This window comes from Thamnophis elegans, chromosome 17 (assembly GCF_009769535.1).
Source record: "Thamnophis elegans isolate rThaEle1 chromosome 17, rThaEle1.pri, whole genome shotgun sequence".
Taxonomy (NCBI): domain Eukaryota; kingdom Metazoa; phylum Chordata; class Lepidosauria; order Squamata; family Colubridae; genus Thamnophis; species Thamnophis elegans.
The window spans coordinates 10,944,137-10,972,134 of NC_045557.1; the positions used below are offsets into that span (position 1 = coordinate 10,944,137).

At 48.4% G+C, this 27,998-nt stretch overlaps 1 protein-coding gene across 1 annotated transcript in view; it reads right to left on the reverse strand.

Annotated features, from left to right (window-relative positions):
* Window positions 1-2,619: 2,619 nt before the first annotated feature.
* The window catches only part of LOC116520175 (A-kinase anchor protein 13-like), a 70,637-nt gene continuing 45,258 nt past the window's right edge, over window positions 2,620-27,998 (reverse strand). The window contains exon 6 of the mRNA XM_032234325.1: window positions 2,620-2,778. Within this exon, the coding sequence (XP_032090216.1) occupies window positions 2,620-2,778 (159 nt within the window). The remainder of the gene's footprint in view (window positions 2,779-27,998) is intronic.

Genomic DNA, 27,998 nt, shown 5'->3' on the forward strand with positions numbered 1-27,998 from the left:
GAAGGAGAGAGGCAATAAGAAAGAGAGAGAGAGAGGGAAAGAGAGAGAGAAGGAGAGAGGGGAGAAAGGGGGAAAAGAGGAGGAGACAGGAGAGAGAGAGAAGGAAAAATAAGGGAGAGAAGGAGGGGGGGAAGGGAGGGGGAGAGATATCCCAAACCATTCAAGGCATTTCAGGACCATCTGGAGGTATGGACCCCTATCTCCCTGGTCACAGCCCAACAGGTGACTGTGTTACCAGTGGGACCTGCAAGGGATGCTTGGCCTTGTCCCCGGAGGTCCTTCTCTCCTTCACCTCTTGATCTGCTGGGGTGGGGGAGGCCCAGGTTGACCATCCTCTGCATTTTGATCCTGTGACAATGGGGGGGGGGGGGGGAGAACGCTGCAAAGTCCGTCAGTGTGAAAAACAGTCCCGAATCCCTTGTATCCCCCCAGTGCCATTGTAACTTCAAACGGTCGCTAAACAAACCCTTGTTAAGTCGAGGGCTACCTTAGAGAACCGAACGTGGCAAAAAGCAAACCCTTTTGCTGGAGGAAGTATCCTGGCACCAAAACACAAGTTTCTCCAGAGCCAGAAACAACAACAACAACAACTGGAAAACCCCTTTTAACCGAGTGAAGGAGGAGGCCAAAAAATTATGTTTCTCAGCTTGTCCAGGCCCAGGCAGTGCAGAGGCAGCTCTGATCCCTTCTGGGATCCTGCAGGCCCATCGGAGAGGCAGTGGCCAACCCTTGGTTGTATAAACAGAGGCATAGAATCAAAATCAGGTGAAGTCTCAGTACCGCTTTACAAAGCCTTAGTGAGGCCACACCTGGAATCCTGCATCCAGTTTTGGTCGCCACGTTACAAAAAAAAAAAAAAAAAGAAGATGTTGAGACTTTGGAAAAAGTGCAGAGAAGAGCAACTAAGACGATCAAAAGACCTGCAGACTAATACTAAGAACGGATTGCAGGATTTGAGTTGGCCAGTCTAGAAAAAAGAAGGACTGGGGGGGGGGTATGATAGCAGGATTCCAGAAAGAAAGAAAAAAAGAAAGAAAGAAAGAAAAGGAGGAGGGAGGGAGGGAGGGAGGAAAAGAAAGAAAATGGGGTTAAATGGATGAAGGAGGGAAAATGGGATGGATGAATGGATGGAGGATGGAAAGAAAAAGAAAGAAAGAAAAAAGAAAGCAAGCAAGAAAGAAAATGGGTTGAATGGATGGAAAGAAAGAAGGAAAATGGGATAGATGGATGGATGGATGGATGGATGGAAAGAAAAAAGAGAAAGAAAGAAAATGGGTTGAATGGATGGAAGAAAAATGGGTGTGATGGATGGATTGATGGAAGGAAGGAAGGAAGGCAGGGAAGGAGGGAGGGAGGGAAGGAGGAAAATGGGTGGGATGGATGGATTTGAGGGGCCGCCCCAAAGAAGAGGGGGGGTCAACTTAAATTCTAAAGCACCAGAAGGCAGGACAAGAAACAACGGATGGAAACTAACCAAGGAGAGAAGCAACCTGGAACTAAGGAGAAACTTCCTAACAGGGAGGACAATAAACCAGTGGAACAACTTGCCACCAGAAGTTGTGGGGGCTCAATCACTGGAGGCTTTTAAGAAGAGGACTGGACAGCCACCTGTTTGAAAGCGTATAGGGCTTCCTGCTTGAGCAGGGGGCTGGACTAGATGACCTCCAACTCTATTCTGATTGATTGATTGAAAACTGGAGATGTAAGTAACAGAAGACCGGCATATGCAGTTCTTAAAAAGCATTTGCATTTTCCAGCAAAAGTCGCCCTGAAATACAAGCATCCCTTGAGCACAACCGAGCCCCAAATTTCTGTCGTTAAGTGAGACATTTCTGTCGAGGTCCTAAAACGGGGCAAACTCACTTCCCAACAGCCTTGCTTAGCAACAGAAATTTTGGGCTCCACTGGGGTCATAGGTTAAGGGTTCCCTGCAGTCTCCAAGGAAGAAAAGGGTTAACATAAAGCAAACACAGAGTATGTGAACAGGCTTGTTATCTTGGCTTATGGCTTAACAGCCGATGTTAATCAGTGTTTCCGGATGCTGAGTTTGCTAAAATGTCCTTTGGAGGACACTGGACGGCTGGGAGATAAACACACTCTGTCATCCCACTTAAAACACTAGATGGCGGATTGAAAATTTTTAGAAACCGGTTCTCTGCCTAGTGGCTTGGTGGGATTGGCCATGAGGTATGTGCCTACTCAGCCTCCTGCACCATAGGGGGGGGGGTGTTTTCACCCTCCCCAGGCTCTGGAGGCTTTCCCCAGATTCTGCCAACCTAGCAGTTCGAAAGCAGGCAAAAAATGCAAGTAGAAAAATAGGTACCACATTGGTGGGAAGGAACAGCACTCCGTGCGCCTTCGGGGGAGTTGAGTCATGCCGGCCACATGACCACGGAGACGTCTTCCGATAGCGCTGGCTCTTGGGTTTTGAAACGGAGATGAGCAGTGCCCCTTAGAGTCGGGAACGACTGGCACAGATGTGCGAGGGGAACCTTTACCTTTACTTAAGGGAAATTTAAGTGGGGAGGAAGAATTGGGGAAACGGTTCCCCCTTACAAAGTGTTGAGCACACACTTTCACTCGGCCGAAAACATTGCAAACTCTTGACATGGGAGACGCTTACTCACTTGGACAAATCAGTGCCTCTTTCGCGGTGATGCTCTTGTTACACGCGTAGCACATGGTCATGCCGGAGACCGTAATAGAAGTGAAGAGGTGCCCATTGGTGTAGCGGGCGTCCTTATCTTTGCCTTCCTTCATCCTTTCTTTTTCTTTGTTCTGAAAAAAAAGGAAATCGAGAGAAAAAGGGGGCGCTTGTTATCAGGAGGAAACTGGTGAACAAGATTCGCTTGACCTGAATTGCTGGATTCTGGTTTTTCCCCGCCACCCCAAAAGCATTCACACATTCTATTACTCCAGGGTCACATAGGTGAGTGCCTTTTGCATTTAACACCGCAGAGACTCCTCACACCTGGACATAAATTGTTTCAATTCCTACCTTCAAAACGACGCTATAAGGCACTGCACACCAGAACAACTAGACACAAGGACAGTTTTTTCCCGAATGCCATCACTCTGCTTAACAACTAATTCCCACAACACTGTCAAATAATTTACTAAGACTGTATTACTATTATTCTCTCTTCCTTCCTAGTATCTATCTCTCCCCACTTATGACTATAACCATGTTGCTTGTATCTTTACGATTTACATTGTTTTATTTGTTTCCTAGCATGATTTGATTGCTTATTAGTAACCTTGACTATCACTGTGTTGTGTCTTTTGATTCGATGAATGTATTCTATTCTATTTATTCTTTATGTACACTGAGAGCCTATGCCCCAAAGACAAATTCCTTGTGTGTCCAATCACACTTGGCCAATAAAAAAATCCCATCCTGCCTGTCCTGTCCTGTCCTGTCCTGTCCTATCCTATCCTATCCTATCTATCCTATCCTATCCCTATCCCTATTCTATTCTGTATGCCCCAAAGACAAATTCCTTGTGTGTCCAATCACACTTGGCCAATAAATAATTCTATTTTTTTAAAAAATCCCACACATTTAATTTTGCAGATACCTTTTGATGCAGACACACCTGGGAAGGGGGCACGTAAAATCTTTAGCTCTGTGGTTGGGTCAAGTACCAACAGGCCAACATGAAAATATGTTATGGTCTTTTCTCCCAAAACCCCAGCGTCTGAAAGTATTTGAGGTCCGAAATACAGCCACCTTCCGGATCTATCTCATATCCAAAATTTCATGCAGCACATTTCTTCTTATGTAGAGACTCACTTGAGGGAAACGTTGCTTAAAATAATTTTCAATCCAAGATCATGCTTACCGTTTCCCGTTTCGCCTGGAAAGAATTAGCTGCTGAAACTACAGCTGTATAGTAAAAGACACGGGATCTCCCCAATTACGAGGGTCCCTAAGATCATCAGCCCCAGCCGACTGACCCAAAGCGAGGACAACTTCCCGGTTCCACATCTACTTATGGAATTTATGGAATTTAGAACAAAGCCAAAAACCATGGCCAACTTCAGCAAATGACTCAAAGAAGGGAGCCAAAAATGAACTCTTAAAAACCAACCAGCAATCAGCCGAATCCCACCTCTTTATCACAAGTAGAAATAAATTTGACTCGTAAAAAATGTGCTCTTGCACATTTGATGACTCAAACGAGCAACTTAAGCTATAAATACTTCAAAAAAAACCCAAAAACTGAACCAAACTTTCAGTGGAAACGAGTCGCTTAAGGAAATTAATCAGCCCCGATTCCTTCCTGACTCTTCTTCACATCCAAAGGCCAGACGAAAAAGCCCCCGACACCCGGCACCTGCCTCCCCAACACACCTTTCCCACGCTTCCCCCCCCCAACACACCTTTCCCACGGTCCCTCGCTGGCTCTGGTTCAGCCGCTGTCCGTTCCTGCTCCCCCCTGGGCTGGGAGGGGGGTGTCCTGGGGGTCTCGAAATCCCAAGGGCCAGCTGCCCCTCATAACCTCGCGAGTAGCTCATCCTAGCCCCAAGGAGGATTCGACTGAATCATCCAAAGCCTCCTATCTGACTCAACCCCCGAGAAGGGCAGCAAAGAAAACCGACACACCACGTTGTGAGTTTGCTCGGAAAGCCCAGATTGAGGCGCTGCTACGACGAGGAGGCGGAGAGAAAAAAACGAAGAGGAGGAGAGAAGGGGGGGGGGGGAGAAAGACAGCCAGGCAGTTCATCTTTTGCGGTACCTCTCTGCTTCCAATAACCATGACAACCGTGGGGGTCTGACGGAGAAATTCCACCACCATCCCTGTCGTGCATGCCTTGGCACTCAAACGCAAGCCAACATCGCCCAACCTGGCACCCCCCAGATGTGGTAACTGAGCCCCAAGCAATCTAGAAGGGGTGAGACTGGGGAAAGGCTCCTAAACGCGTGTGCAATTGGCCAGCTGTGTTATAAACAGCGATGGAAAACGGGTGGGCGAGTGGGCCAAAACGAGCCACTGTACCGATACGGTGGCCGCTGTTCCTGGCTACTACCAATACGCCATTACCGGGCCATACCGTCCGGAATCCACCACTGGCTGGAAGGGACCATGAAGGACTTCTAGTCCAACTCTCTTGCCCAGGGCTGGAGTCCTTATTCCATCCCAGGCAAACTGGCAGGAATAGCCAACACCCTAGATGATAGGCTCAAGATCCAGATGGATCTTGAGAGACTTGAACCCTGGGCCCTCTCTAACGAAATGAAATTCAACGTAGAAAAAGTAAACTCCTACACTTAGGCATGAAAAACCCAAAGGACACATATAGAGACTGGGTGAAACCAGGCTTAATAGCAGTGACTGGGAGAGGCATCTTGGAGTCTTAGTGGACAACCAGCTAAATAGGAGCCAGCAGCCAGAAAAGCCAATGCAATCCTAAACTGCATTAACGGAGGGATACAATCTAGAACAAGGGAAGTCCTAATACCACTCTGTAAAGCCTTAGTAAGGCCACACCTGTGAATTCTGCTCTTTCCCATCCAGCAAAGTTTTTCAAGGGAGGATTTATAGTCACAGACCTTATCTTGGAGAGCTGCCAGGGCGATATCTGCAGAAGTTGACAAGGAGTCTCGGAGGGTCACGAACCAATGAAGCGAACTAATTGTTTCCTGAAAACTCCACTTCCCTTTCGCTCCTCTTTTATTTCCTCTGGGAGGGACTATTCATTGTCTACCTGTGGCCTTCCTCCCAAGTCAACCCCTGTTCTTTAGCCCTTCCCTTCCTCTGGCAACTCTGCGCATGCGCACACTGGGAACAGGCTCCAGCTGTTCTTCTGCCTCACTGATGTCTGACTCTGAAGACAGCTGATAACTGTCAGACGGCCCTGGCTCCCTCTCTGCCTCCGACACAGAGCCCTCATCCGAGCCTTCCCCAGAGTCCAGGGCTGGCCCAGGTTCCTCCCCAACCTCCTCACTGTCCGAATCTGCTGCCAGCTCCTATGGCCGTTGGTGGGCCACAACAAAAGCACCTGAAGGCAGGACAAGAAGCAATTGGTAGAAACTAAGCAAGAAAAGATCAAACTAAATCTAAGGAGAAATTTCCTGACAATCAACCAGTGGAATGGTTTAACTTCACAAGTTGTGCGTGCTCCATCGCTGGAGGCTTTTAAAAAGAGATTGGACAGCCATTGTCTGACATGGAAATGGCGTCTCCTGCATGACCAGGGGGTTGGACTAGAAGACCTCCAAGGTCCCTTCTAGCTCTGGCATTCTTTATTCTATTCTGAACTAATCACACGAGTCACTTGACAATATGCCTGCTCAGACTCAACAATGCTCTTCCGAAGCACTCATAGAATAATTACAGCATTATTCCTTGCGCATGGCTGATACTGTGATCGGGCTGTGGCCCAAAAAAACCATGCTGATGCAAACACCAGAAATGGGAGCTCCAAGAATTTAGACCAGATCCTTGGCTTGACCAACGCAGACACAGAAACCAACTGGAACACGGAGAAAGCCAAGAATGCAACTTTCTAAGCCGAAACAGTCTAAACAGACCCACCACCAAACTGTGGTATGACTGCAAGTGAATCCGAATGGTAGAAAATCTTAGTTGGAAATGCCCCCGAATTCAAATATCTCTAAGCCCTGTGATCAGATTAAAGGTAAAGGGAAAAGGCTCCCCTCGGACATCTGTGCTAGTCGTTCCCGACTCCAGGGGGGACGGCTCATCTCCGTTTCAAAGCCAAAGAGCCAGTGCTGTCCGAAGACTTCTCCGTGGTCATGTGGCCGGCATGACTCAACGCCCCCGAAGGCGCACGGAACGCTGTTCCTTTCCCACCAAAGGTGGTCCCTATTTTTCTACTTGCATTTTTTACATGCTTTCGAACTGCTAGGTTGGCAGAAGCTGGAACAAGGAATGGGAGCTCACTCTGTTACGCGGCGCTGGGGACTTGAACCACTGACCTGCCGACCTTTCTGATCGACAAGCTCAGCGCCTTAGCCCCTGAGCCACCGCTTCCCACGTGAGCAGATAAGGGCTCAGTAAATTGAAAGGTTGTCCCAGCAGCCTCCCCTAAGAAAGGAGAAGCAAGAAGACGAGGACTTCCTGTTGCCAAATATTTGTGCAATAATGCAATCCTGAGGGCTGATTTTTTTTTTTTGACAAGAGATGACTTAAGAGTCATGTGTCTCAGCAAATATTTGAGGGGGGGGTGGAGAAAGGAGAGAAAAAGAAGTTGTCCCTTCTGTAAGGGCTGCAGCAGCACAAGCCACACAAATTTCAGCAAGCACAGCTGTGCTCTTCTGAAAAGCTTGTGAAGAAGCTGGCTGTTTTGTCTTCTTTCCCTCCCTGCCTAGCAACTGGAGAAAAGTGCACCCAGCAGTTTTCAAACCTCACTATTTTGGGGCGATATTTCCCGTACTGGAGAGTCGCAGGAGATTTTGCAAAGAAGGTGTTTTGCAAAAGACACACCCTCCCTACCCACCCGGAATAGTTTGGTCACCGGCACGACGTTCAAAGGGAAGTTAATTCACAATAGGCAAGCTTCTTACTAGGGTAGTCCTCGACTCACGACCACGAATGGAGTCTCCAAAACTTCTGTTCCGAGAGATGTTGTTTCAGATTAAGAGTTGGAAGGGACCTTATGGGTCATCTAGTCCAACCGCCTGCTCAAGCAGGAAACCCTACACCCATGCAGCATCACAAACACGACGCACCCGAGCAGAAAAATGTTTGCCCTCACTGCCCAGTACCATTTCTACACCGTTTCAGTGGGTTTTGGCCCATTTTATGATTTCTCTTGCCACAGTTGTTAAATGAATCACTGCAGTTGTTAGCAGGTAACCAAGTTGTTAAGTGAATCCGGCTTCCCCCTGTTGACTTTGCTCGTCAGAAGGTCGCAAAAGGGGCTCGCGTGACACACACCCCCGGGTCGTTGCAACCGTCGTAAGTGTAAAGAGGTTGCCAAGTGCCTGAAATTTGAACCCATGATCGTGGGAATGCTGGAAAGGTGGTAAGTGTCAGAAATGACATTTCAACATACGAAGCACAGTTGCAGGAATTGGGTATTGCCACTCTGATGAAAAGAGGGACTTAAAGTGGCATGGGAGCAATGTTCCCGCACTTGAGGGGCTGCCACAAAGAAGAGGGAGTCAAACTATTTTCCAAAGCCCCTGAAGGCAGGACAAGAAACAGCTTCCCTCCATCACTGGATATTTTCAAGAAGAGACTGGACAGCCACTAGTCTGAAATGGTCTCGGTTAGAGTCTCCTGCGGTGGCTCAGGGGCTGAGCTTGTTAATCAGAAAGGTCAGCAGTTGGACAGTTTGAATCCCTAGTGCCGCTTAACGGAGTGAGCTCCCATGACTTGTCCCAGCTTCTGCTAACCTAGCAGTTCGAAAGCACGTAAAAAATGACATTGAGTCATGCCGTCCACATGACCACGGAGACGTCTTCGGACAGCGCTGGTTCTTCGGTGTTGAAACGGAGATGAGCATCGCCGCATAGAGTCGGGAACAACTAGCATATATGTGAGAGGGGAACTTTTTTACTTTAGCTTTAGGGTCTCCTCCTTGAGCAGGGGGTTGGACTAGAAGACCTCTAAGGTGCCTTCCAATTCTATTCCGACTCTTGAGCTGCAAGAAAGACTGGGAAGACCAGTGAGCAGGGTTAGAAACTATTCAGAATGAGGCAGATTTTGGCTATGGCGGCTGCTTCAGGGGGAGAACCTGGAGAATATACAGTTGTGGAGAAACAGATCGAATCGGAAACACTGCAAGTAAATCACACCAGATCTTTGTGATAGGTCTTGCAACGAGAGAACATCATTCCGTGGGGACGGTGGCTAAACATGCTACAACTCAGTGAGATGAAGATCTGGGTAGCGCCGTCCCCGGGTTAGCCAGGCAGCATCGAGGAAGTTGGCCAACTCTGCCGCTTCCCTTTGGGGTGTGTCCTGTTACTGAGAAGACCAGTCCATTAGTCAACAAGTGGATATTTCAGCCATTCAAGGAAAGAGACTGGACTGTCATCTGTCAGAAATGGTGTAGAGTCTCCTGCTTGGGTGGGGGGTTGGACTAGATGACCCACCAGGTCCCTTCCAACTCAATCTAAATCTGAAATCTTCCAACAGCTGCAGGACGACACCACTTGGCTCAACTAAAAGACCTTCCATACAATCAATCAGAATAGAGCTGGAGGAGACCTTGGAGGTTGGGCATGTTGGGTAAAACCCACTGGGCACCTTCTACCCTTAATTTTATGGCAAAGCTCAACTACTAGAAGATCTTTGTGCTTCCCTGCATATCTAGGGTAGAGAAGGACCAGGGGAGGCAGGAGAGCATCTTCCAATATTTGAGGGGCTGCCCCAGAGAGGAGTTAGGGGGTCAAGCTATTCACCAAAGCACCCAAAGGTCAGACAAGGAATAATGGATGGAAATTGACCATCTATAAAGCTTTAATAAGGCCACACCTAGAGTCCTGCATCCAGTTTTGGTCACCACACTATAAAAAGATGTTGAGACTCTAGAAAAAGTGCAGAGAAGAGCAACCAGGATGATGGGGGGATTGGAAGCTCAAACAGATGATGGACGGTTGCAGGAACTGGGCCTGGCTGGTCTAGGAAAGAGAAGGACCAGGGGAGACAGGAGAGCATCTTCCAATATTTGAGGGGCTGCCCCAGAGAGGAGGAAGGGGGTGAAGCTATTCTCCAAAGCATCTTTGAAGGCCAGAGAAGGAAGAATGGATGGAAACTGACCAGGGAGAGATTCAACCTGGAAATAAGGAGGAATTTTCTGACAGGGAGAACAATCAACCCATGGAACAGAAGTTGCCTTCGGAGGTTGTGGGAGCTTCATCCCTGGAGGCTTTCAGGAAGAGACTGGACTGCCGTCTGTCAGAAATGGGATAGGGGCTCCTGCTTGGGTGGGGGTTGGACTAGATGACCTACAAGGTCCTTTCCAACTCTGTTAATCTCAATCTGAAATCTTCCAACAGCTGGAGGACGACACCCCTTGGCTCAACTAAAGGACCTTCCACACATGGCAATCAGTCAGAGTAGAGCTGGAAGGGACCTTGGAGGTCTTCTAGTCCAACCCCCTGCTCAAGGAGGAGACCCTCTACAATTTCAATCAGAGTAGAGCTGGAAGGGACCTTGGAGGTCTTCTAGTCCAACCCCTTGCACAAGCAGGAGACCCCAGGCCATTCCAGACAAGTTGGAAGCCCCGGGACTTCAGGCTTCTCTTAGGAGAGAAGTTTTGGGAGTCCAGAGCGGGAGACGGGAGGTCCTTCGGTAAGACAAACATGTTATTCTGAAGCGGCTGGAGCCCAGCCAGAAGGCAGCTAAGATTGCAAGGTCAGCCAAGAGAAAAGCACCAGAGGGCAGGACGAGAAACAATGGATGGAAACTCATCAAGGAGAGAAGTATCCTGCAGCTAAGGTTGCTACCTAACAGGGAGGAGAATTAACCAGTGGAACAGCTTGCCCCCAGAAGATGTGGGTGCTCCATCACTGGAGGTTTTTAAGAAAAAAACTGGACAGCCACTTGTCTGAAATGGTCCGTGATGGCAAACCTATGGGAAACGTGCCAGAGGTGGCACACAGCGCCCTCTCTGTGGGCACATGTGCTGTCGCCAGCTGCTCTTCTGGTTTTTAGCACGCATGGTTTCCAGCTGGTCTTCGTGGGTGCCGGGACGTCAGAAAACGACCTGAAAAACGCTCCCTAAACAGACTGATTGTAGGGCCATTTTCAGTCTGTTTTTGGCTTGAAAACGCCCGAAAAACAACCTGAAAATGGTCCCAAAATGCCCTGAAAACGGGCAAAAAGCAGGCATGTGCTTGCCAACCAGGTGGTCTTCAGGTTTCCGGTGCTTTGGCATGCGCATGTGAGCACATACGCACGCATTCTGGTTTCAGCACTCCATGCCGAAAAGGTTCGCCATGACTGGTATAGGTTCTCCTGCTTAAGCAGGGGGCTGAACTAGAAGACCTCCAAGGTCTCTTCCAACTCTGCTATTCTATTCTAAGAAATATATTTAAGTGAAAGATCAGCCATGAGTTATAACTATCAAAGAATACCCCAAAAAGAACAGGACAGGAAAAAAATAAGTAAATAAAACTCTCTAGCACAGTGTTTCTCAACCTTGGCGACTTTAAGTCCTGTGGACTTCAACTCCCAGAATCCCCCAGTCAGCTGTGCTGGCTGGGGGATTCTGGGAGTTGAAGTCCACAGGATTTAACGTCGTCAAGGTTGTGAAACACTGCGTCTAGCAACTTGGCTGATCCATCATCTTTAAAAGAAAAGCATGTCCTCTACTTATGATGACTGAGCCCACAATTAACGTTGCGGAGACATTTGTTCGGTGAGCTTTGCCCCATTTTACAACTTCTCTTGCCATGTTCGTTAAGTGAACCGCTGCAGCTGTTCAGAAAGTCACATGGGGGGTTAAGGGAGGCTGGTTTTCCCCGTTTGACTTTGCTTGTTCAGAGGTTGTGACCCCGGAACACTGCGACTGTCATAAATATGAGCCACCTGCCAAGCATCCGAATGTAAATCACCTGACGGGGGGGGGAGGGGAATGCTGCAGCGGTCATAAGTGTGAAAAATGGTCACAAGTCACTTTTCTCAGTGCCGTTGTAACTTCGGACGGTTTGTAACTGTTGTACAGACAAGCTCTCTGTAACAACTCCCTCTCAACAAAACAATATCTCGAGAACTTCGCATCCTTTCTGGAGGAATCCACTGATAAGAGAACAAGATCCCTCTTTGTTGGCAGATGGAGGCCATTGGAATGTGCTTCAATCTAGTGTCCGATATCACAGCAAGCAAATGCCGTGATAGATCGTAGTTGTTGTGGCCGGCCAGTGGAGCTGGCAGCAGATTCAGAGAGTGAGGAGGGTTGGGGAGGAACACGGGCCAGTCCTGGAGTCTGGGGAAGGCTCTGATGAGAGCTCTGTGTCGGAGGCAGAGAGGGGGCCAGGGCCGTCTGGCAGTGATCAGCTGCCTTCGGAGCTAGACAGCAGTGAGGCAGAAGAACAGCTGGAGCCTGTTCCCAGTGTGCACATGCACAGAGCTGCCAGACGAAGGGAACAGCTAAAGAACAGGGGTCGACTTGGGAGGAAGGCCACAGGTGGATGATGAATGGCCCCTCCCAGAGGGAATAAAAGAGGAGCGAAAGGGGAGGGGAGTTTGCAGGAAACAATTCCTTCGTTCGGTTGTTAGATTCCTTTCAGGAGTGAATCTCCGTGAATCTCAAAGATTCTGTGCCCAGAGTCTTTCCTTGCACCGCACTGCGTTTGGAAAAATATTTGCATGGCAACTTTCCAAGCTAGATAAGGTCTGTGGTCATAAATACTCCTTTGAAAGACTGTTTGCCAGGCCTTGGCTGAATGGGAATGAGAGGAATTCACATTCGTTTAATAAAAGGGGTTTTGTCGGGACCAGGACTCTGCCTCCTGCTTTTGGGGGAAGTCGAGGTCAGAACAGTATTAAGAACAGAAGGTATGGTCAGGAGGGGATTGCGGGTGGGCGCAAGGATTTGTAAATGGGAAAGTCTCCATTGGCCTGACTTGTTAGCCGGCTTGGCAAACTCACCCTGAGATGTTCAGGCACGGACTGGCTCGAACCCTGCCAGCTTTTCCAGATTGGCAGAGATTGCCCAAAGGCTGCCAATGCTTCAAAAGAGCTGATGTGAGGCACGCTTTTCTTCTAGAGCAGAGGCATCAAACTCGATTTCATTGAGGACCACTATCAGGATTGTGTCTGACCTCACAGGAGCCAGGGTGTGTGTGTGGCCAGGGGGTGTGGCCAACTTAACATCACTCGTACCAGGGATGCCTGTAGTAGCCCAAGTGCTCTGCTAGTGAAAAGGGGCTCCTTCCAAGCTCCATTTTCAGCTGCGACGGCCTCCTGCAACCCCCTGCACCCCACCTGAGCTCTGTTTTCGCTGGCAGAGGCACCGTGAGCCGGTCCTTCACTGTTTCCGGGGTGGCCCCGCGGGCCAGATCTAAACACCCCACGGGCCAGATCCGGCTCTCGGGCCTTGAGTTTGAGAGCTAGAGGAGACTGCAGACTTTCCCGATGGGAGCCACCAACAGGGTGAATGGGATGATTCCATAGGCATTCTGGCCAGGCTCCGATCGGCCAACGAAAGTGTGGTGAGTTTTACATGCTCTCTGTAAGCCGCAGACTATTAGCACCCGTATTTGCATTTACCACACCCAACACACAATACACTAAGCTTTAAGCCTCACTTTGCAAAGCGTAACTGTTGTGTGTGCAATGTCCAAATATATTAATCGGCTGGTTTGGCTTTCGGCTTAATAGCAACAGCATTTAAGATTTATATCCCGCTTCCCAGTGCTTTCCAGCCCTCTCTAAGCAGTTTATAGAATCAGCATTTTTGCCCCCAACAATCTGGGTCCTCATTTTACCCACCTCGGAAGGACGGAAGGCTGAGTCAACCTTGAGCCTGGTGAGATTCGAACTGCCAAATTGGAAGCAGCTGTCAGGGAGCAGAAGTAGCCTGCAGTACTTCATTCTAACCACCGCACACCAAGGAAGGAAGGAAGGAAGGAAGGAAGGAAGGAAGGAAGGAAGGAAGGAAGGAAGGAGGAGGGAGGGAGGGAGGGAGGGAGGGAGGGAGGAAGGAAGGAAGGAAGGAAGGAAGGAAGGAAGGAAGGAAGGAAGGAAGGAAGGAAGGAAACAATAGCAATAGTACTTAAACTTACATATTGCTTCACGGTGCTTTCTAGCCCTCTCTAAGCGGTTTACAGAGTCAGCCTCTTGCCCCCCAAAATCTGGGTCCTCATTTTACCCACTTCGGAAGAATGGAAGGCTGAGTCTTTGACCCTGGTGAGATTTGAACTGCCAAATTACAAGCAGCCAGCACTCAGTAGAAGGAGCCTGGAGTACTGCACTCTAACCAATGAGCCACCAAAACTCCTAAGATGACAGGCTGGTTCACACAACCTGCCCAGACACAGGATGGGCTCCTGCAACAGGCAGACTGATACCAAACTCTTCATCCAATCCATTGCACAAACCCAGACATCTGGCATTATGCTTTCCAAGCACTGCAGTGCCCAGTTCGACTCCTGAAGACTTCAGGGACACGTCCAGGAGTAGCTTTCTTAGCAACAGTAAGATGGGTCTATTTTTCCTTCATTCTCCTAGTCTATCCTCCAACTTTGGCATTTCCTGGGGGTCTCCGGTACTAATATTAATGGACCCTGTCCTTGCTCAATTTTTCAGAGCTCGCCATGTGCTGGTAGACTTCGAGCCTGTTACTTTCTATGTCAAGTTCTTAGGATTGCTGCGATGATAATAGGGGGAACGGGTATAATGGAATGCTAAATTCCTGAAGGATAAAGCCAAACTGAACAAACTTATAAAGAAATGGTTCCAGGAAGGAGAGTCTCTCCTTTGGATGAGAAGAAGGAAAGCATCGATCAAGCAGCTGTAGAGAAAAGCCCTCTCGCTTTTCTTTCTGCAAAACTTTTCCGCCTTCCTAAATCAAATTAGATTAGATTAAGTCAAAGAGGGATAGAATCAAGATCAAATGGTGTGTTCTGACCTAGGCTTCACCAAATCCCGAAGCAGACTCCTTGTCCCGACAAAACCCCTGTTTATGAAGCTCACGAGAATTCCTCTCATTCACATCAGCAAAATCCCAGCAAACAGTCTTTCAAGGGTGGATATACAACCACAGATCGTATCAGGCTTGGAGAGCTGCCAGGCTGATATCTTCCAAACGCAACGCTGTACAAGAAAATATTTTGCCAGGAATCTCTGAGAGTCACGGACAAATCTTCACACTAATTAAGCAAACTAATTGTCTTCTGCAAACTCCCCTCCCCTTTCGCTCCTCTTTTTGTCCATGGTGGGGGGGCATTCACTGTCCACTTGTGCCTTTACTCTCGAGTCGGCCCTTGTTCCATAGCTGTTCCTTTCTCCTGGCAGCTCTGCGCATGTGCACACTGGGAACAGGCTCCACCTGTTGTTCTGCCCCACTGATCTCCAACTCTGAAGGCAGCTGATAACTGGCAGACGGCCCTAGCCCATTCTCTGCCTCCGACACAGAGCCCTCGTCCGAGCCTTCCACAGACTCCAGGACTGGCCCAGGTTCCTCCCCAACCTCCTCAATGTCTGAGTCTGCCACAAACTCTGCTGGCCACTGGCGGGCCACAACAAAGTGTTAATGCCACTTTATAATCCTTTGGTAAGGCCACACTTGCAATGCTACATTCAGTTTTGGTCGCCACAATATAGAAAAGATGTGGAGACTCTAGAAAGAGTGCAGAGAAGAGCAACAAAGATGATTAGGGGACTTGAGGCTAAAACATATGAAGAACGGTGACTGGAACTGGGCATGGCTAGTTTAATGAAAAGAAGGACTAGGGGAGACATGATAGCAGTCTTCCAATATCTCAGGGGCTGCCACAAAGAAGAAGTGCTATTCTCCAAAGTACCTGAAGGCAGGACAAGAAGCAATGGGTGGAAATTAATCAAGGAGAGAAGCAACTTAGAACTAAGGAGAAATTTCCTGACAGGGAGAACAATTAACCAGTGGAACAACTTGCCTCCAGATGTTGTGGGTGCTCCAACACTGGAAGTTTTTAAGAAGAGATTGGACAACCTTTTGTCTGAAGTGGTATAGGGTTTCCTGCCTAAGCAGGGGGTTGGACTAGAAGACCTCCAAGGTCCCTTCCAACTCTGTTATTCTATTCTAAGAGCTTCACAAAGCAGAAGAACCATTAGGCTCCCCCATAAAAAAGAGTGCAATACACACACACACACCCAGCATGTGCTCACAAACTGTGCAAGAAGCAGGACTCCCACCCATTCCAGCCCACCTCTCTCCCCCTTGCCTAATGTTCCCTGCTGAGGGAGGGGTGCCAATGCTTGGACAACTCAAACACAATTGTGGTTCGGTGTTTTCCAGTTCATCTCCAGCTACCAATTGGGAAGGCAGCCAGGCAGTGAAAGACGTCGGTTAGAGTGAACTGGACAGGAAGAGCTCAGGGTTGGCTGGGGGAAGTGTCTGTGTGTGTGAGGGGGGGGGAGGAAGGGAGGACTTTAGCCATCACAATAAGCCAGCCTGCATGCATTTGCTGCTGGTCTTTTGAATGCAGCAACTGGGGATTGTAAATCATGGTTGGTGAGTCAGTGTAGCTGTGGGAAGCCAGCCAACTCTAGCTCTTTGAGCAAACACTGCTGGAGTTAAGCAAACACTGGCTTAGCACCAGCCCTGATTGCTCTCATCCAGCGCATGCACAGGGGAGCCCGTCTGGTTTTACGGGACGCAATTTGCAAGGCTACAAGCAGAAGATGGGAAGAAGCCCTCAAACCTTGTTTATCTTCAGCATCTTGAGCACCAACCTCACCTCAGCCCAGACAGAAAGCAGGAAAGTTTTGGGAAAATAGAAATAGAAACGAAAAACCAGGCCAAGTAACCGGATCTGGAAAGAAGAGAAAGAGCAACTAAGATGATTAAAGGCCTGGAGACTAAAACGTATGAAGAACGGTTGCAGGAATTGGATAGGGCAAGTCTAGAGAAGAGAAGGACTAGGGGGGACAGGATAGCAGTCTTCCAGTGTACGAGGGGCTGCCCCAGAGAGGAGGAAGGGGTCAAGCTATTCTCCAAAGCATCTGAAGGCAGGACAAGAAACAATGGATGTATCCTAGTGACATACTGTTTATATTTTAATGCTTAAACTGTTCTTTAAGAGGCAAAAAAGAGGTATTTTCGAAAGTCTCTGCTTTGCCACATGGATCGAGGGCAACATGGGAGCTGCAGGCTCTCCTCTATGTCTGGTCTAGAGAAAAGAAGAATTAGAGGTGACATGATGGCATCTCCCAGCATTTGAGGGTCTGCCAGAAAGAAGAAGGGGTCAAATTATTCTCCAAAGCACCAGAAGGCAAGAGGAGGAGAAGCAATGGATGGAAACTCATCAAGGAGAAAAGCAAGCTGGAATTAAGGAGAGATTTCCTGACAATTATAACAATGAACCGGTGGGAAGGCTTGGAGGCTTTTAAGAAGAGACTGGACAGGCACTCATCTGAAATGGGAGGGTCTCCCGCTTGAGCAGGAGGCTGGACTAGGAGACCTCCAAGGTCCCTTCCAGCTCTATTCTGATTGACCTAATCCACTTTGAATCTCACTCCTCTAACAGTGCGATTCTAAAGGCTCCATTTTAGAGAAAATTTGGAGAAGGTCAAGAGTGACTTGATGGGGAAACAAGGACGTTCCAAGAAAGTTTCTTATTTTGAAAGGGGAAGTTTTAACTTCCACAAATGTCTACAAGCAGCAGGATGAGAGAGGGGTGGGGGGATGGGGTCTCTTTACTTTCCTGGCCCTTTCTGGGCAGCTGGCCTGGTCAAATAAAGCCTCTGTTTGCAGTTCTTCAATCCAGGCAAGATGGCAAAAAGGGCGGATGACTCGAATGTAAACCTACGCGTTTTTCACAAAATAAAACATCCCCTCCCCCCCCCTTACTGCCTTCTGGTCATCTAGTCCAACCCTCCACCCAAGCAGGAGACCTTACACCATTTCCGACAGATGGCAGTCCAGTCTCTTCTTGAAAGCCTCCTGGGATGAAGCTCCCACAACTTCCAGAGGCAACTTCTCTTCCATGGGTTGATTCTTCCCCCCCCCCCCCCCCGTCAGGAAATTCCTCCTTATTTCCAGATTGAATCTCTCCTTGGTCAGTTTCCATTCATTGTTCCTTGTCTGGCCTTCGGGTGCCTTGAAAAATAGCTTGACCCCCTTCCTCTCTGTGGCAGCCCATCAAATATTGGAAGATCCTCTCCTATCTCCCCTGGTCCTTCTCTTCACTAGACTAGCCATGCCAAGTTCCTTAACACATTAACAGAGTTGGAAGGTACCTTGTAGGTCATCTACAATAGCCTGACCTCCTCCTCTCTGTGGCAGCCCCTCAAGTATTGGGAGATGCTCTCCTGTCTCCCCTGGTCCTTCTCTCCAGGTCCAGGAGAGGGTAGCTTTAGGTAGCTTCATTTTATATTTTTGGGGTGTTTGTTTGTCCTTGTGGTCACCTAGTAATCAACCGTAGTAGATTCATTATTCTTCACTCTTTCTTTTTAGCTTTTGGCTTTCAGGTGTCTTCATGTGGACATCTTTCCCTGTCAGGAGTCCGCAGTCCATTAACAGCTTCTCTATTAGCAGATATGCCATTCCCCGATTTCAGATGAGATTAGGGATCAACCTCAAGGCTTGTTACCTTGGGAACAGAGCCTTCACCTGCTTCCTGGATCCTTTCACTCTTCTGGGATGAAGAACTAAATGCAACTTGGCGACTGACTCATATTTACGATGCTTGCCATGTCCCAGGAACTTCTGGCAAGCAAAGTCAATGGGGAAGCCAGTTTCACTCAACAACCGTGTTACCAATTTACCCAACGGCAGTGATTCACTTAGCAACTGTGGCGAGAAAAGCTGTAAGGTAAAGATAAAGGTTCCCCTCGCACATATATGCTAGTTGTTCCTGACTCTAGGGGGCAGTGCTCATCCCCGTTTCAAAGCCGAAGAGCCAGCTCTGTCCGAAGACGTCTCTGTGGTCATGTGGCCGGCATGACTCAATGCCGAAGGTGCATGGAACTCTGTTCCCTTCCCACCAAAGGTGGTCCCTATTTTCCTACTTGCATTTTTTACGTGCTTCCGAACTGCTAGGTTGGCAGAAGCTGGGACAAGGAACGGGAGCTCACTCTGTTACGCGGCGCTAGGGATTCGTACCGTCGAACTGCTGACCTTTCCGATCGACAAGCTCAGCATCTTAGCCCCTGAGCCACCCTTGGAGAAAAACCGTAAAACGGGGCAAAACTCACTCAACCAATGTATCACTTAGCAACTGAAATTTGAGGCTCCACTGTGGTCGTAATTTCAGGACTCCCTGTTCTTCAGGCCCAACTGGCAAAGGAAAGCCCAGGATCCGTTTTGATGGAAAACATGTGGAAGTGGCTTTCATCCTGCAGCAAATCAACAATGGCTAGAGTGATGGTGATTATTTGACTAAAGTAAATGATTTCCAGGCCAAAAAGCAACACAGATTCTTCACCTCTTTACTCACAGATTAAAAAATAGATTTACTTTCCTGACGCACAGATGCTTTTTTTTGAAGGGGAAAGTTCGAGGAGAGTGTTGTGGCCAGACTGCAGAGCTGGCAGCAGATTCAGACAGTGAGGAGGTTGGGGAGAAACATGGCCTGTCCTGGAGTCTGGGGAAGGCTCTGACAAGGACTCCGTGCCCTGAGGCCGAGAGGGAGCCAGGGCCCTCTGACAATTATCAGCTGCCTTCAGAGTCGGACAGCAGTGAGGCAGAGGAATAGCTGGAGCCTGTTCCCAGTGTGCGCCTGCGCAGCGCTGCCAGACGAACAGAACAGCTAAAGAACAGGGGTCGACTTGGGAGTAAAGTCGGAGGTGGACGGTGAATGGCCCCTCCCAGAGGAAATAAAAGAGGAACAAAAGGGGAGTGGAGTTTGCAGGAGACCATTAGTTCACTTAATTGGTTCGTGACTCTCTGAGACTCCTTGCAAAAGTTTTGCAGATCTCGGCCTGGCAGCTCTCCAAACCAGATAAGGTCTGTGACTGTAAATCCTCCTTTGAAAGACTTTGCTGGAGGTGAAGGAGCAGAATTCACAGGAAATGAATAAAAGGGGTTTTCGTTGGGACAACAAGGAGTTGGCTTCAGGCTCTTGGGACGCCTCGGTCAGAACAGAGAGAAAGAAGGGTTGGCAAAATAACAGACACAGAGGGGAGCTTATGCAGCCCCCAAGCAACGTTGGGCACTGGGTGAGATTTGAATGCCAGGGGAGATGGGGACTACCCCAGCCCATTTTCCCTTGCTCTCTCACATCCCCCCCCCAAAAAAAACCCTCCCCACACGTAAGCATGCCTCTCTCTCAACTGTCCGGCAAAACCCACAATGACTTTTGAGGGTTTACGACTGGTGAAATGACGTGGCAGCTGGCTGGGAAGATGGCACCATTCCCAGGTTCTTGGAAAGGGAGGGGAACGAAAATAAAAAATAAGGACTTAACAGAGGTTGAAAAAGGAAAGGAAAAAAAGGGAGGAAGGGAGGGAGGGAGGGAGGAAATACCATTTTTTAAAGCCAAATAAAGGTCATATTGCCCATTAAAGTTAGCCCTCCATTGTTAGGGAATCCCCACTGGTTTTTTTTCTCCTTCTGCTACAAAAGTTTGCAACTGGGTGGTGTAACAAAGACAGCAACACCTCCAACCACAACTGAATCCACAGGGTCTCTTTATTGCAGTGTTTCTCAACCTTGGCAACTTGAAGATGTCCGGACTTCAACTCCCAGAATTGGAGCGTTCGCTGGCTGAGGAATTCTGGGAGTTGAAGTCTGGACATCTTCAAGTTGCCAAGGTTGAGAAACACTGCTTTATTGGGAGCCGACGGAAGACAGGTAGTCCAACGATTTGTTTAGTGACCATTTGAAGTTACAGCATCGCTGAAAAAAAGCAACTTCCGGCTGTTTTTTCCGTATTTCCCCCAGGGTCACGTGATCCAAATTCAGAAGTGTGGCCATTGATTCATATTTATGACCGTGGCTGCGTCCCCTGGGGGTCACGCAATCCTCCCCTTTGGCAATCCGCAGACAAGTCAAGTCAATGGGGAAGCCAGATTCACTTAACATCGGGGTGGCTCACTTAACAACTGCACTCAATCACTTAGCAAAAGTGGCAAGAGAAGTCGTGAAACGGGGCAAAGCTCGCGGAACACATTTCTCACTTAGCAACGTTAATTTTGGGCTCCATTGCGGTCGTAAGTGAAGGGCTGCCTGTATCACAAATTGACTGTTGGTTTGGGGTCTACAGAGTTGGGAAGGGGGCCACCAGGTGCTTTTCTGTTTCTAGACATGAGGTCTGGCCTTTGTTCCTTGTCCCAGAAAATGGAGAAACAATGGAACGGCTTCCCTCCAGAAGTTGTGGGTGCTCCCCGTCACTGGAGGTTTTTAAGAAGAGTCTGGATGGCCACCTTTATGAACGGGGGTTGGACTAGAAGACCTCCAAGGTCCCTTCCAATTCTATTATTCAGAGGCGGGTCTCCTACCTGAGCAGAGAGTTGGACTAGAAGACCTCCAAGGTCCCTTCCAACTCTTATTATTCTGAAGAGGAGGAGAAGGAGCGGAGGGTCTCATGCTTGAGCAGGGGGTTGGACTAGAAGACCTCCAAGGTCCCTTCCAATTCTATTATTCGGAAGAGGAGGAGAGGGTCTCCTGTTTTTGCAGTGGGTTGGACTAGAAGACCTCCAAGGTCCCTTCCAACTCTATTATTCGGAGGAGGAGGAGGAGGAGGAGAAGGAGAGGAGGGTCTCATGCTTGAGCAGGGGGTTGGACTAGAAGACCTCCAAGGTCCCTTCCAGCCCTATGATTCTATGAAACCTAAAAACCAAACCTTTGCTCAGTAAACACGGAGTTCATATCACTTACCAGACTAACCTGGAATGACATTTAATTACAGCTGGTTCTCAATTTGCAACCATTCTTCTAGGGACTGGTTCATTGAAAAAAGTGCCACGACTGTTTTCCATACTTACGACCTTTACAGCATCCCCATGGCCACCTGATCAAAATTGGGGGTGATTGGCAACTGACCTGGATTTATGACTGTTGTAGAGTCCCGGCGGTCACACAATCCCCACTTGTAACCATTCCCGCTGGCTTCTGACAAGCAAAGTCAAGGGGGGGGGAGGAAAAACTCTCTTAACGACCGCTTGTTTCACTTACCAACCGATACACTGAACCACCGTGGCAAAGGAGGTTGTAAAATAAGGCCCAGCTAATCTTAACCGTCTTGCTCAACGACAAGAAATTTTGGTCCCTACTGTAGTCATACGTCGAAGATCATCAAAATTGGGGGGGGGGGGGTCATGCAGGTGGAGTGCCATGTTTGACTTGCTACACAGTTTAGAGTTTAGCAAAAAGAACTATGTTTTCTGAGCAGACCAAGGATGGAAGGGCTTCTGGGAAAACAAGGGTCGCACACAGACAATGATGACATCGCTCTCTTTCCTTTCCCCAACCCAATATAGAGCACAGCCAAGCAATTTCCATTTGTCCAGAATGGTATAGGGTCTCCTGCTTGAGCAGGAGAAGACCCTAGAAGATCTCTAGGGTCCTCTTATTCTGTTGGGATACAGGGACTGGAGGCTAAAACATAGGATGAACGGTTGCAGGAACTGGGCATGGCTAGTCTAGGGAAGAGAAGGACCAGGGGAGACAGGAGAGCATCTTCCAATATTTGAGGGGCTGCCCCAGAGAGGAGGAAGGGGGTCAAGCTATTCTCCAAAGCACCTGATGGCCAGAGAAGGAGAAGAATGGATGGAAACTGACCAAGGAGAGATTCAACCTGGAAATAAGGAGGAAGAACAATCCACCCATGGAAGAGAAGTTTCCTTCGGAGGTTGTGGGAGCTTCATCCCTGGAGGCTTTCAAGAAGAGACTGGACTGCCATCTGTCAGAAATGGAGCAGGATCTCCTGCTTGGGCAAGGGGGGTGGTGGACTAGATGACTTACAAGGTCCCTTCCAATTCTGATAATTACATGAAAGGCAGATTTTATGGCAAATGAATGAATGGCCGGTATGGGCTGGAGGGACCCAATTTCTGGGACAAAGGAACAAAGGCCAGACCTCGTGCCTAGAAACAGAAAAGCACCGGATGCCCCCTTCCCAACTCCCTTCCCCCCTCAGTGCTTTTTCAAAGGAAGGGCTTGCCACCAAAGTGTGAAAACTGACATTGCACCAATTAAACCCTCAAGTTCTCAGAAGCCAATTGAATTGCAAAGGGTTCAAAAGGCTTCCCTGCCCTCTCCGTCTTCCTCAGTCCACCCCGTTCCAAGGGCCCTTTTTTCCTGTCTCCGTGTAAAACCCTCCAAAGCGATGAAAAACATCTGCTTGATCAATGGCCACCCCGGTTGGTTGGCGGCCAAGAGGAATTGGGGGGTGCCAGCCGCAGCTGCTGAGAAGGGAGGCCATCAACTTAAAGGAACCGTCCAATTATCCCCCCCCTTTCCCTTCACCCCGACAAAAACAAGACTTTCTCGAGAGAGACCGTGAACGGATTTCAACAGCCATTGTTTTGCAAGAACGCTGGGCGGGAAGAGAAAGCCACAAAAAGGGCAGCGCCCGAGCGCTTCTGAAAAGAGGAAGCGCCCGCTGCCACACTGCCATGACAGAGGTTGGATCAACAAGGCCCAAAGTCAAAAGGAGCCCCGGGCATCGCTCCTGATGGCCGCTGGGAGGCCTGACCTCGGCATCCTCCTTCTCCCTTCACGTCTCCTCGCCTGTTGTGGAACACAAAGGTGGGGGGGAAACAGTTGGTCCCCGGAGCCTCACACAAAGGAAACAAACCTTGTGTTTGTGTAGCTGAGGTCTCCCATAAGCCCTGCGCTTCCTGGCAACACCACCTGTGTTAACAAGGCACCACGGCTGGGGTTTCCATAACACGCCGTGTTCTCTACCGTTGTGAATGGTGGGGAAAAAACGGTCCTAAGCCCCATTTGTTTCTGGGCCGTCGTAGCTTTGAACGATCACTAAGCGAGCTTTAAGTCGAGGATTACCAGGAGCGGAGTTGGAAGGGAACGTAGAGGTCTTCTAGTCCAAACTCCCCTGTTGAAGCAGGAGGCTCTGGGGACAAACAGCTGCCCAGCCTATTCTCCTTGAAAAACTATGTTGAAGAACGATTTTAGGAATTGAGTATTGATGATGGTGATGATGATGATCGGGATCATCACTATTCTATCCACTGTCTGTCCCAGGGTCTCTTTTGCATATGTCCAACCGAGACGGTCCAGTTCTCTGCCAATTGGCTCCACCGTACTTGAGCCCAATGGTTCTTCTGCTTTGTGAAACTCTTAGAATAGAATAACAGAGTTGGAAGGGACCTTGGAGGTCTTCTAGTCCAGCCCCCTGCTTAGGCAGGAAACCCTACACCACTTCAGACAAATGGTTATCCAATCTCTTCTTAAAAACTTCCAGTGTTGGAGCACCCACAACTTCTGGAGGCAAGTTGTTCCACTGGTTAATTGTTCTCACTGTCAGGAAATTTCTCCTTAGTTCTAAGTTGATTCTCTCCTTGATTAATTTCCACCTATTGCTTCTTGTCCTGCCTTCAGGTGCTTTGGAGAATAGTACCTCTTTTTTGTGGCAGCCCCTGAGATATTGGAAGACTGCTCTCATGTCTCCCCTAGTCCTTCTTTTCATTAAACTAGCCATGCCCAGTTCCAGTCACCGTTCTTCATATGTTTTAGCCTCCAGTCCCCTAATCCTCTTTGTTGCTCTTCTCTGCATTCTTTCTAGAGTCTCCACATCTTTTCTACATCGTGGTGACCAAAACTGAATGTAGCACTGCAAGTGTGGCCTTACCAAGGGATTATAAAGTGGTAGTAACCCTTCATGTGATCCTGATTCTATCTCTCTGTTGATGCAGCCTAGAATTGTGTTGGCTTTTTTGGCTGCTTCTGAACACAGCTGGCTCATATTTAGATGGTTGTCCACTAGGACTCCAAGATCCCTCTCACAGTTACTACTGCTGAGCAAGGTACCACATACACTATACCTGTGCATTTGGTTTTTCTTGCCTAAATGTAGAACCTTACCTCTTGTATGTGTCTTTGTTTGGGGTCTTGTGAGAAGAGACCAACAGCCATCTAAGTAGCTCTAGGTCCCCCATCAAAACTGAACCTAAATGATCTGACTTTGTTGTGTAGGAAGTTAAAACCCACCCCTCAATACTTTCAAATATTGAAAAGGCAGAATATTCTATTTCCCTGGATCAGAAATGGAGAAACATGTTTTTAGGCAGGAAGCAGACTCAACTCTTAATAGCCCCCACCTTTGTCAATGGGCCATTAAAAGGCCTGAGCCAGTCTACTCTAAGTAACAAAGACCTCCCCCCTTCAGCTCCAGGGGAATGCTTAAAAACCAAGAGTTGGAGCCCAGTTTAACTTGCCTACAAATTCCACCCTTCTCGGTCCCCTCTCCATAAAATGAAAAGGAACAATCGACCCCACCTCAGGATTTTTACACGAGGTCTGCAAGCTACGTCTTTCCCCAAAGTTGGCTTATTTTTTTTAACCGCTGTTCCTTAATCCGTCAGAAACATCCGACTCAAATTTCACACCCGAGTTTCAACCCTATATACACGCCTGAATCTGAGATAGCTTATTCTGCCGTCTCCCACGAGCTTAAAAGAAGAAAGAAAAATGTTTGGATTAAAAGGAAAGAAAAACAGAGTTTTAAAATGGGAAAGCTATTTTAGGCTTGGCAGTTGGAACGATTTTAAAAATAACTGCAATTCAACATCCCGACTTTATTGCCACCCCTAACACCAGGATAAATCACAGCTACATCAGGGCTGATGGAGAAGAATCTCTCCCCCTCCCCACCCCTTCTCCTCCCCTCCCCAAAATCATTTCTGTAGAACTGAAGGGAGGGAAGCATCCGCTCTCTCTCTCATTTCACAAGGTTACCCCAAGGCAATGCTTTAAAAAAGAAAGAATTGACAACAGTAAGTCCTTCTGTTCTAAGGGAATAGATTCTCTTCCCTCCACCCCCCAACCCAAAATGTCCTAGTCAGCTAAAAAAAAAAAAAAAACTATTCAAAATTCCACTTTGACACAGAAGAGTTAGTCCAACTTTACAAAAGTAGCAGGAAAAATGGCATTTCCAATGATCTGTTACAACCAACTGGTGGTCCGTGAGAAAATTTTGGTGATCCGCAGAAAAATTACTTGCCTTTTTTTAAATATTGAACTAAATACGATTGATCTTTTTTAAAAATTCATATTAGCGGCCCGCGGGATTTAAAATTATGAATCTATGTGGTCCCTGAGATCTGAAAGGTTGGTGAGCCCTGCAGTACGACACAGCTAGTCCTCAACTTACGACCACACTTCTGTTTGCTAAGCGGGACAGTTGGGAAGGGAGTTTTGCCCCGTTTTGCGACCTTTCTTGCCACGGTTGTTAAGCGAACCCTTGCCGTTAAGTTGGTCACGCGGTTGTTGAAGTGAACCTGGCTTGCCCTGTTGACTTTGCAGAAGGTCGCAAAAGAGGATCACGTGACCCCAGGACACTGACACCATCGTAAATGTGAGTCAGTTGCCAAGCGTCTGATCACAGGGAATTCTGCAAGCGTGAAAAACATCACTTTTTTCAATGCTGTTGTAATGTTAAATGGTCACTAAATGAACCGTTATAAGTCGAGGACTGCTTGTATCCCAAAACCAATCTTATTACTGTATATATAGCTCATCTTCTACTATAGGTAACCTACAACTTTTAACCGGTCCTTTAGCAACCGTTTAATGTCACGACGATACTGAAAAGTTATTTATGACCAGTCCTCGCACTTATGACCGCTGCCACATCTCCAATCACCTGATCAAAATTGGAATATGTGACCACAGGATGGATTTACAACCGTTGCAGGATCCTAGGGTCATGGGATCTGCCACTTTCCCAGACAAGCAGAGTCAATGCTTAACAATCCTACGATTCGCTTAACAACTGTGCTAGTAAAAGGTTGCAGCGTTAGGCATGCTTCACTTAACAACCGTCTTGCTTATCAAAAGAAATTCTTGTCCTAATTGCAGTCATAAAAACTAATCAAGGGGAGAAGCAACCTGGGATTAAAGAGAAACTTCCTAGCAGTGAGGACAATTAACCAGTGGGACAGCTTGCTACCAGACGTTGTGGATGCTCCATCACTGGAGGCTTTCAAGAAAATACAGGACAGCCATTTGTCTGAACTGATACAGGGTCTCCTGCTTGAGCAGGGGTTGGACTGGATGACCTCCAAGCTCCCTTCCAGCTGTATTCTGACTGAAACTTATCAAGGAGAGAAGCAACCTAGAACTCGGGAGAAATTTCCAGACAGGGAGGACAATTAACCAGTAGAACAACTTGCCTCCAGAAGTTGTGGGTCGTTCAACACTGGAGGTTTTTAAGAAGAAACTGGACAGCCACTCGTCTGAAATGGCCTAGGATCTCCTTCTCGAGCAGGGGGTTGGACTAGAAGACCTCCAAGGTCCCTTCCAACTCTGTGTTATTCACTTGAACTGATATAGAATCTCCAGCTTGAGCAGGGGATTGGAATAGAAGACCTCCAAGGTCCCTTCCAACTTTATTATTCTGCGTGAAAGTGTCTCCTGCTTGAGCAGGGGGTTGGACTAGATGACCTCCAAGGTCCCTTCCAGCTCTATTCTGATTATTCTTATCATTTGAGCACTGCCTGCACGGTTTTGAAGACAGCACATGAGGTTTCCCCCTTCATTTTCTCTTCACCACAGAGGTTAAGAGGTACATTGGGCCAGGAACAGCGACTTCCGAAAGTGTTCCCTGTACGTACTACTCCATTTCAGAAATGCATTGCAGCCTAAAATGATACGCAGCCTGGGGATTACAAAGCAGCCCGCATGGGCCACCGCATAATGCCTTCCTCTGGAGCACATGATGCTGGGGAAAGGCCATGAGTTACACCTCCCCCCTTCCAAATCTGAGAATGTGCGCCTCACACACACACACACACACACACACACGGGGCCATGTGCCAACAGGTGGGGAGACCCTCCACCGCTCACTTCTGGAAGGCCTCCAGGTTAAAAGTGGCACGCCTTGCCCCACGTGGGAAGGGCCCCTGGCTCAAACCAGGTTCTGTTTCATTGTCAGCCCTCTGGGATCGGTTAAGATGGCTTGCCTGACAAAGGAGACTGGCAAGCCGACTCTCTTAAGAGGCAGTCAAATGAGGAAGAGCTCCCAACTGACAAAGCAGAAGAGCAGGAAGCCCGGGATCTGTTTTGCACAATTATGGGGCTCCCTTTGCGACTCTCCCCTCAGGGTAGAGGGGCATCCTTTGATAGCCTAACGACAGGCAACTCCATTGTTTGGGGGAACTGGGGCAACCCTTTCAAAGAAAGGGACATCTGGCAAGGCAAGATCTGAAACCAGAAGCAGGGGGAGGGGGGATGGGAAGGGAAGAGGCCCTTGC